General features: G+C 39.8%; 2 protein-coding genes across 2 annotated transcripts in view; both read left to right on the top strand.

Moving 5' to 3' along the window:
* Nucleotides 1-4,820, top strand: part of si:dkey-159a18.1 (sortilin) — a 10,010-nt gene extending 5,190 nt beyond the window's left edge. The window contains exons 11-21 of the mRNA XM_035678556.1: nt 583-735; nt 813-910; nt 1,004-1,103; nt 1,301-1,475; nt 1,591-1,784; nt 2,722-2,914; nt 3,069-3,185; nt 3,268-3,412; nt 3,504-3,610; nt 3,698-3,815; nt 3,926-4,820. Coding sequence (XP_035534449.1) covers nt 583-735; nt 813-910; nt 1,004-1,103; nt 1,301-1,475; nt 1,591-1,784; nt 2,722-2,914; nt 3,069-3,185; nt 3,268-3,412; nt 3,504-3,610; nt 3,698-3,815; nt 3,926-3,940 — 1,415 coding nt within the window. The 3' untranslated portion in view covers nt 3,941-4,820. The remainder of the gene's footprint in view (nt 1-582; nt 736-812; nt 911-1,003; nt 1,104-1,300; nt 1,476-1,590; nt 1,785-2,721; nt 2,915-3,068; nt 3,186-3,267; nt 3,413-3,503; nt 3,611-3,697; nt 3,816-3,925) is intronic.
* A 252-nt stretch (nt 4,821-5,072) lies between these two features.
* On the top strand, nt 5,073-9,750 carry fam3c (FAM3 metabolism regulating signaling molecule C). Its single transcript, XM_035678569.1, has 10 exons — nt 5,073-5,176; nt 5,573-5,627; nt 5,769-5,861; nt 6,192-6,218; nt 6,559-6,682; nt 7,384-7,442; nt 7,768-7,818; nt 7,892-7,976; nt 8,125-8,251; nt 8,864-9,750. Exons 2-10 carry the CDS (start codon nt 5,609-5,611, stop codon nt 8,951-8,953), a joined length of 675 nt encoding a protein of 224 aa, XP_035534462.1. The 5' UTR covers nt 5,073-5,176; nt 5,573-5,608; the 3' UTR covers nt 8,954-9,750.
* Nucleotides 9,751-10,220: the final 470 nt, after the last annotated feature.

Here is a 10,220-nt window from a genome sequence, read left to right as displayed (position 1 = left end):
CACACAAACACACACACACCCAGACACGCTGGAAATGTAAACCACGTCCATCACCCTCCCTTAGCTGAGCTTGTCCTTCATGGCTTTAGCTGACACACAGCTAGAATATGATTGATGATGACTGGTTGTTATTGCGTGGCTGAAGGTGATACACATTACTACTCATCATTTCATTACTTGTGCCAGTGGCTTGGTTTGTTTTGGTAAGAAAACTATGTGGATGGTGACTAAAACCTTTGAATTTACTTTTATTGTGGCACCGGCTGATGTTTCAATGACGAGAAGAAAAAAAAAAAAAGACAAAGCAGTTTTAGTAGAAAGTGAAACACAAGGAACAACATTCTCTTTTAACCAGGAAGTACTGTGGTTTGCAACTAAGACAAATAAGACACCACCAATGATCATACTGACGACTTGGTCCTGAAATAGGCTGCAAGAACTCCCTTACATTCATTTTCAACATTGTATTTCCATTACTGTAAAAGGCAACTTTAACTTCTGGCATTAGAAGAGTAAATATGTGTCTTACTGCAGTGAGACACTAAAAATTCTCTTTATTTCTTTCTTTCTGTTTCACCACAGACACCTTCTTTGGGACCATGTACACGTCAGATGACCGTGGTATCTTATTCTCCAAATCACTGGAGCGTCACCTGTTCGATGGGCAGAGAAAGAGCGATTTCACCAACATAACTTCACTGCGTGGAGTCTACCTCACCAACAAACTAGATGAGGGTAGGGTTTCCAGCCTGTCTGTCATGCCATCTAAGCGCTGATAAAATACTTTCCCTAAACTATGTGTTTTGTTGCAGATGGCCGCATAAGATCCGTAATCTCCTTCAACAGAGGAGGGAAATGGAGACAACTCAATAAACCTAAAAATGTGGACTGTGGAGAGCAAGTCACAAATGTGTGTCGCATGTAGAAGATCACAGTCTGCATATTAACATTATATTCTACATGTTAGTCAAAATAAAATATTATGTGTGTGTGTTTTCATCAGTGCAACCTTCATATCCATGGAGAGCACAGTCGCAACAACCGCATCGTTCCCATGCTGGCTCTGTCTGAGCCAACTGCTATTGGTCTGGTTATCGCCCATGGTAATTAAACACCGATGTACCCATGTGTATTTTCAATGCAAGAACAAATAATGTCAAACTTTAGCTATATCGGCACCCTTTTGCAACTTTAAACATCTCTGAGTCGTTTTCTGATTCACATATATTGCCATAAATGTATTTAACTTGTAATCCCTCATCTTAAATCTAACGTAAAGATGATCTCCTCTCTTCTCCAGGTACTGTGGGTGACTCTCTGTCGTCGTCACAGCGCCCAGATGTGTTCGTCTCCTCAGACGGGGGTTATAACTGGAGGGGGACGCTGAGGGGTCCTCACCACTACAGCATATTGGACTCTGGGGCTCTCATTGTGGCTGTGGAGGCCCAGCGTGAAGGACAAGTCAAGACTATCAAGTACTGAGCAGATGTTTTTTGTATTATTTGGCAGAGTTTTCCTTTATTTAAAGCGTCTTTGCACCTAAATTGCTGCAAATAATACCATACTTCTGCTACCATTTCTCGCCACCAGGTTCTCCACAGACGAGGGCCAATGCTGGAAGTCCTATAACTTCACAGAGCAGCCCTTCTTCTTCGCGGGCCTGGCATCTGAGCCGGGCACCAAGGCCATGAACGTCAGCGTGTGGGGCTTTCGGCCTGAGGAGGACGGCCAGCCCATGTGGGTGACCGTCACCATTGATTTCCAGAGCCTCATTACAAGAGAGTGTGAGTCAAAACTATCATCTATTTTTCCCCTGGCTCACCACGCCTTTGGGTGGCATGTTACCACCTGGTGCATCAAGTTGTTTTCAGTGAGGTGCCGCCTTACAGCAGTTTCCTATTACAGATACTTGGCAATGACCTGGGACTTTCCATAATTTCTAAGAATTTATGATCATCCTTTTGTTCCTCTTTTTTCATTTCATTTTACAAACCTGAATGCTTACAAACATAAGACAGTTGGCCAAAAAGGTGTCCAGTGCACCAACAATTCCATATGTTGCTGTTTATTCTTCTGCTTGTGTTGTGGTCCTTGATTTTTTTGTAAAGGCCTTGAGTTATGGGATCCTACAATTTAGTTGGAACTGTTTTGGTTATCTCATATATGAGAGTTCATTTTATATTTTATTCTTTTTCACAAGGGTGGGACTAGAGAAATCTGAATTTAGCAACATTTGAATCAGAATTTGATGACAGTTGGTGGGTTAGCTGAGTTTTTGACTCTTAAATTCTTATGAAATAGTTTTTTACTTTATTTGTTGCTTTTTAGTCATGAATATTTAATGTTATAGAGCAATACATAAGATTTCAAGCCAGTATTTTAGGGGCTTTAATATTTTTTTCAGCTCAATTTTGTTATGTGGACACTGTGGTTGTCATTACAGATTTTTACAAGTAAAAGTTTTTTATTTTGTATTTGTAGTATTAATCTAGATGTGACAGCACATGCATTTAACCAATTTGAATGACAGCACAGATAGCAATAACTGAAATGGATATGGTATCATAACTGGAGCAGGGATCACATTTATCTAGTGTTTGGGGACACTGGCTACACTTTGTTGTTACATTTTGGTATATTCTTGTAATGAAAAATGTGCATTATACACACTAGATGTTGTTTCCCGGTTGCATTCTGATTTGTCATCATCTAATTCATCAGGTAATGCCCATGACTATGAAGAGTGGTTGGCTCATTCTACAGATGAATCGGACACGGAGAGAGACGGCTGTGTCTTGGGTGTCAAAGAGACTTACAGGAGGCTGAAGAAACAATCTGTGTGCAGAAATGGTCCAGGCTTTGTAGTGAGCAAGAGGCAAAGCCCATGCCTGTGCACCAGAGAAGATTACCTATGGTACATCAATTTGTTTGTGGCATGTTCTATGGACGTAGACTTTTAGATATATATAACTAAAACAGTTTTATCAGAATTCAAACATGTTTTGGCTCCAACAACCAAGAGGATATTCCCTTGTGAAGCTGTAACCCTAACCTGTCCTTTTCAACAGCGACTACGGTTACTATCGTCATGTGAACACCTCAGACTGTGTGAGACAATCCAGCTCTGCAAACAAAACCTTGGAACTCTGTCTGAATGGAGAGGAGGATGAGCTTCTGACAGCTGGGTAATATTAGTCACTCCTTTTTTTTTAGAATGAAAAGACACACCTCCCGTAAGTATTTACTCACACACTCCTATGTTCGCAGGTACCGTAAGGTCCCGAGTGACAGGTGTGAGGGGGGATTCAGTCCTCAGCTCGCAGTGCAGACGGTCATCAGACCCTGTGGTGTTAAAACCAGCCCCGGGCCACCTGCCAGGTCCTCGTCTCCAGTCACACACTTCGACACACCGGTCAGTAGATTTGTTGCCCTCATCAGTTAGTACCTTCAAATGTTCTTGTGCAGCTTTTAGGAATATAACAACTACTTCATGTATTTCCCAGCGAGAGAGGTTGGTGTTGATCCTGGTGTGCGCAGGAGCAGGAGTCATCGTCCTGGTAGCCATCGTTTCCTCCGTCTTTGCTGTCAAGAGGGTGGTGTACAGAAACAGGTGGGCCAGACACACATCTGTGCTGCATGCACATCTTCATGCATCCAATAGTAGCTAACCACTGTGGTTCCATGTCGCCCTCTACAGGACACCAGTGTACCGTTTCTCCAACCTCCGGATTCAGGATGATGATAATGGCATAACGGCCGACCTCGAAAGCGCCACCAGCAGCAATGGTGCAGCCTGCCAGCAAGACTCAGATGATGTAAGAGTTATTTAGCACTGTTTTATTTTTAATTTTTTTGCCTATAAAATCTTTAAGGTGTGATTTTTTTTTTCATGTACACTGACACCCTTTTTTCTCTTTTTGGACAGGAGCTTATTGAATGACACAGTCTATGCACATAACACATTAATGAATGTAATAAATAATGGATTTAAAGCAGCTGTGCTGAAAAAGACTGCCAACCGCATTTTGCTGGACTTATCCCTGATGTTTCGACGGGAGCACACTTCGTGGCAGGTTCTGAAGATTTTTGATGACAAGCATGAAAATATCTTAATTTATTGAGCTCACTTCATTTCATTTCTTTATTTTAATTACTCTTTGATTTGTACAGTATTTTTATTTTGATTGTACTCTGTGTTGCACCGCCTTTTTACTTTCTGTTCAATGTGAAAAAAAACAATCCTGAAATGTGCATTTGTAAAAAGAAAATACATCATGTCATTATGTGCTCTTTATACTGTGTATGTTGTAGATTAAAGTATGCCATGATCCGGTTAAATGCAAAACCTTCCCAAGCTGTTGTCCCTCAGTGGACACTGTGGCGGCGCTGTAAGGACTCACATCGGTTTCAAAGTGAACAGAGAAGGAAGAATAAAGAGGAAGTTGGTTTGACGGAAACAAAGATAGGCTATTAACAGGATGTCTTACTCGTGCTGCTACTATTCTGCATATAAATTAGTCAAACATGTCATGTCGAAATACTTTTAACGGGCTTTTGCACGTAAAGGGATAATTTCTTTAAGAACCAAATATTATTTCCCATATTCTAAATGCAAAGAAATTCACTTTTAAATTCTAGATATATATCATCCCATTAGATATATATTAGACTATTTTTTTATAGTTGTATATTTTATAATTATTTATAGTTGGCTTCATTCGGAAAGCATTAATGAGAATTTTACATTTAGAAATCTAAAATATGGGATTATTGTATAATTTATTGTTAATGATTGTATTGGTGATGTATTTCATACACAGATGAAAAAAATAAACAGGAAGTGTTGTTTTCTTTAATTTTTTTCCTTTATAATAATTTTATTAATGAGCTGGTCTTTATGAACTTGATATTTCATTATTTTTTTAAATATATATATATATATATAATTTGCTGGTTAGATTCAGGCCGAAAATAAATATGTGTTTTTTGTTATTTTTAAAAGCGCCTTCGTCTCTGCCCGTTAGTTGGTCTTTGATTTCTCGGACAGAGTGGCGCCTCTTACCACTCTCCTCCTCTATTGACGATCTCAGCTGTCAGTAGTACACGAATAACTACTCATCGTTTTGAGTTATCGCAAAGCTCACCGGGATTTGTGGTTACCGTGGCGATTGAACAGGTAAGCAACGCACAACCTAAAGCGTAACGGTAGGTTTAACGTTACCTGCATTCATTATATTTTTTTTTTACCGCCCTATCTCGGTGTCAGAAAACGAGGAAGTTACACAGCAGACGCATTTTAGCACTTAAATGCTACAGAGTTGAAGCTAGTTAACGTTAGCTCATCGAGATCAGTGTCGGAGAGTCAACTAACGCTTTGTGAGTAAAAGATAATGCATTCAGCATGCTAAAGTGACAATAAAACACCCGAGGAACTTTCTGTGGTATTAGCTGTGTGTCTGTACTATTAGCAGCCATCGTCAGCTAAAGTTATAATAATATAGCCTATAATATATTAGCTGTTATTGACCACACAGCTGAATAATTAAAACTGAAAGTGTTTTATCCCTTGCAGGTTGTTAGCTGTGGAAAACGTGGTTGGAGGCTCGCTATGATGGTCAGGGCTGGCGGTAAGTGCATTGCTCTTGAAGCTATACAGCATATATAAGCTTATGCACACAATAAGTATGTAAAAATGTTAAAAAAATAGCCTTAAATGATGATTATTAATGACTACAGTGAGTTGTATATGCTTTATATCTCTTTTTCAGGTGTTTTGAAGTTGGCAGCAATCATCATTGCATTCCTCCTAGCTGTCTTTTTGGCTTTTCAACTGCTAGACATTAACATGGATTTTAAGATGAGTAGGTATCAATTAACTACTACAAACTAACTGTTCATTACTTCCTCCCCAGCCCCAGATATTTTGTCCCTGAGCCGCTGTACAAATAATGTGGGAAATGATCATTTATAAAGGGAGCACGACACATTTATTCAGGTATTGTGTGGAGGATGTGTTGTAATTATAGTACATCCTGTGGCCTGGAGGGTGTGTTCACGTTACAGACCCCAAATAGTGTTGCTCATTGTTATGTTTTGTCCACACAAAGGGTTTTTTTTTTTCCCACAGAGCTGCTTTTTAATGCCCACCATCTAGTTGACCACTAAAAGTCTCCGTTCTTTCTCGTTTTCAGCACGATCTCTGCCAACGAATGAAGGCTGTAAGTATGAGTAAACTGTTATGATTTCATCTTTTTGTGGCTTTGTTGTCGATCTGTTTCTAATAGATGATCCTCCTTTCTTTCTTTTTTTTAATCTCTTTATACCAGTTGCCACGCGAATGGTAACAATAAGCATTTGTCACACACACAGTATGCATCTTTAGCACTACACTGTACAAGTTGTGTGTTTAGCTTAGTGTTAAATGCTTTAGCGCTTTAGTTTGTTTTGTTCCGTGTCTGCACCTGTTTGCGTACAGGCTAATGTGGTTGGACCAGCGCTTGATACCTGATATTGTTACCTGTCAACCTGGTATGTGAATGGAGTTTTTTCTATTTACAGCAACAAAACCAGTTAGGTACAAGTGTGGGCTGTCCAAGTCATGTCCTCTTGGACACTTTGCCTTCAAGATGGCGAGTGGAGCGGCGAGTGTGGTGGGGCCCAGAATCTGCCTGGAGGACAAATTGTAAGTGAGGTGACATGTTGAAAGTTTTGGAACAAGAAATGTTACTTTTTCTTTTTGGTTACAGGGATGTGATCTTTGGATTTTACGACACAAACGTGTTATTTGAACACAGCGTGTCTACCCAGTCATTCGGAGCGTGGAAGCTATTATTTGCTCTCGTCAGAAGAACACCTCAGATGGCGCTCGGTTTCAAGTTAATTCATATTATATAGATGTAGAATAACTCACTACGAACAATATATCTGTTTTATATGATTATGAATGGAACATTGGGGATTGCAGTCAAACTGTATCTCCTAAGTCTTTATTATGTGTCAACTAAAAAGTCTTGGCTCTCATAATGTTTGATGAAGGTGTGATGAATATAGATAAGTCCAGGAACTGCTAACACACTACGATGTGGTTGTATGCAGCTATAAGGACATTTTAAAGTCTTTGTTATCTATGGCATTAGTCAAATTATACACATACCTAAGAAGACATATTTTTATTAAATACTCGTGCTTTACCATCATTGCTCATTCATTATCTGTTTCTGCACCAGCCTCTACTTATAGGAGGAGTTAATAGTTGTTAAAAAGTACATTAATTAACTCTTATATCTGCTTACAACTACCTTTTTATAGTGGGTTGTATTGTGCTAAAAAAAAAAGCTAAAACATTACAGTCCAATCCTAATTGTCTCCTTCTCTTTGTTTTAGACTGATGAGCAGTGTGAAGAACAACGTGGGGAGAGGAATCAACATTGCTTTGGTCAACGGTAACGATACTTCCACACCTTTAAGTCAATTTGCTCAGCACTATAGTGATACTATAGGGATAGTGATTATAATACTGCAGCAGCGTTACACTAGAAGTGCTACGATGAATAGAGCCGGTAAAGCAGGAAACCACAAGCCTTTCCATGGCAGAATAATTTGGTTGTAGTATCACATTTTGTATTGCCTGTTAATAACGTCAGTTCATATCAGAAGGTTTGACCACCCAGAACCACTACCACAATACATTAATTATCATTCTCATGAACTATTATGGTAATAAAAACTATACATTGATCTAAACTGGAATCTTTCTCCCCCCCACAGGGAGAACAGGAGAACTTATGAAGACAGACTTTTTTGATATGTGGGCAGGAGGTGAGTAGGGTTTCAGAACCTTTTTGTTGTGGACATTTGGACATTGCATTAACCTGTGTGTAACCTTGTGCAGATGTGGCTCCCTTCATTAAATTCTTGAAGGAAATTGATGAAGGGACAGTCGTGATGATGGCATCGTTTGATGATCCCGCAACAAAGTAAGGACTTTTTCCCTCAATATCCCCATCGCCCGCTGATACAATTTCGATTGACATGATTAATGTAAATTGCTTTGGTTATCTCTAATGTTGGTTGTGTCGCTGCACGTGTGGCCATGAAATAACATCGCTCTTCTTTGGTCTACAGACTTAATGATGAAGCCAGGAAGCTAATTGCTGATCTGGGCAGCTCGGCTATCAGTAATGTGGGCTTCCGGGATAACTGGGTCTTTGTAGGAGGGAAAGGCATCAAGACCAAGAGTCCATTTGAGCAGGTAACAGATATTTATATTTGAGAAATTTCATTCCAAAATTAGCCTTACATCGAATGAGACTATTAAAATTTACCAGCAAATACTACTCCAAATGTCACCCAGCTCCCCATCACATGTCCCCAGGCAGCTTAAATGTCGGGTTTTTCATGCAGATTTGCATCTAACCTGTTTGGGGGGTTTGAACTGAATGAATGAACTGTTGAGCTTCCAGTTAAAAGACATATGACACGCCAATTGTCCTCGGGTCTTTGGGGGCATTCAGACAGAAATCAGCCCGGTGTTGAAACATGGCAGGGTTGCTGTGTCGGTGTTAAAAGCAAGGGTTATCTTAGCCTTTTAGTTCAGTGTTCCTGAAAGTGTGAATCTTCAAGATATAAAAGGTGTGACTCACAAGTGTTTGGCGGTTGACTGTGTGTGCTTATCAGAACGTTTGACAGCCCAACCCTGTTCACGTTGTTGGGCAGTATAATGCGGTCATTCCCCCATCCGTCAGTTCACACGAATGTAGCACGCTGCCGCTTACGCTTATCTGACCGGACCACTGTGATGATTGGATTATAAAGACAGTGCAGGCTGTTTTCATAGTGTGTTATCTTGTGTTTCCCTCCTCAGCATATAAAGAACAACGCAGACACCAACAAGTTTGAGGGATGGCCCGAAGTGTTGGAGATCGAAGGCTGCGTGCCTCAGCGACAGGACTGATCTGAGCTCTCGCCGCGGTCGTCAAACTGATTTCCCGTCCCACACGTCCTCGTTGTCCTCCTGACATTCCTGTCCTCGTGAGACTTTTTAGCGGTTTACGCTTCTTCTTTGGACAAAAAAAAAAGGTCATTTTACATCTCTCACCCCCAAGCCTTTTTATTCAGATTTCCCTCCCAGAACAGCTCTCTCTACAAAAGATATACGCAGGAAAGAGGAGAGGGCGTCAAAACTTCAGTCAGGAAAGTGAAGCGTCTCGCACTTCTCTCTCTGTTTGGATGCCATTACATAGACGCTTACCGGGGCTTGCAAGTGGAATTAGTAGGTAGAGTGCTCTGATAAGAAGGAACTTACCTTTGATTATCGGCACACTATTACACATTCTATCTGTAAGACCCACGGACTTAGCTGTGTTAGTGTTGCACTGTTGATGGAAATGTCATAGCCCAGATTTTTTTGGGGGGGTTAAACTTCCATTATCTGTTCCATGCCTTAGTCTCATGAACACATTCCCCTCTTTTTCTTTTTTTTTTTTTACTTCTCTTATGACTGCGTGATTCCTTTTGTTCCTTTCAGAGTTTATTTCCAGAAAATGATTATTAACAGGGTTTTGAAGATGCTTCTTTTCTTGATATAGTAACCAAATGTACCAGATTCACTGTGAAATTTGTAAATACTTGTTTAGAGGGTCCAGATTTGAAAGATCCTAATTTAATGAACATTGTAATAATAATATAATTTCTTAAAATAAATGATATTGTTAGTAATATATATATGGGGATTAAAAGTGTTTTGTTATATATAGTGGAAAGTAGTTATTTCTTTGTACTGCTTTGTCGTTTGTTATGTGCATACACAGTACAGGAGATCCCCGAACATTCAACAGCTGCGTCCACTGAACCATCAGTATCAGTTCTTCTCTGCAAGCGGGTGTAGTTACTGATTAAAACAAGTATGCACACACAATACTGTGTTACTGTTTCAGTCCTGATACCAGTGTTAACCCCCTGTCACTTCCTTTTTGTCTTACTTTCAGTTTCACAGAAAACAGTAATTACATTGCTTTAAAGAAGGTAAAGGTGAAGCAAAGTCGGTGACTCCAAACACATCAGACACAGTAATTTATCTTTTCCTATAAAGTGAAAGTAAAAAAACATAAATATTTCAGTGCATTATGCTCACTAATAAGTAGCATTTTAAGCTTTGTAGTACCACCTTGTTCCTCTTGTGACACATACGTTAGGTTGACAGGATCTGTGTGTGTGTGTGT

The sequence above is a fragment of the Morone saxatilis genome, unplaced genomic scaffold, assembly GCF_004916995.1.
Source record: "Morone saxatilis isolate NCDOM2014 unplaced genomic scaffold, NCSU_SB_2.0 Contig10, whole genome shotgun sequence".
In the NCBI taxonomy this organism is placed as follows: domain Eukaryota; kingdom Metazoa; phylum Chordata; class Actinopteri; family Moronidae; genus Morone; species Morone saxatilis.
The sequence above is the reverse complement of the archived record's forward strand: the minus strand, read 5'-3'. Positions and strand labels throughout refer to the sequence as shown.

Excerpts from the sequence above, each read along its gene's own strand:
- fam3c (XM_035678569.1), top strand. Across the intron at positions 7,819-7,891 it reads TTTTGATATGTGGGCAGGAG|ATGTGGCTCCCTTCATTAAA; the intron begins GTGAGTAGGGTT and ends AACCTTGTGCAG. Across the intron at positions 7,977-8,124 it reads TTTGATGATCCCGCAACAAA|ACTTAATGATGAAGCCAGGA; the intron begins GTAAGGACTTTT and ends TTTGGTCTACAG.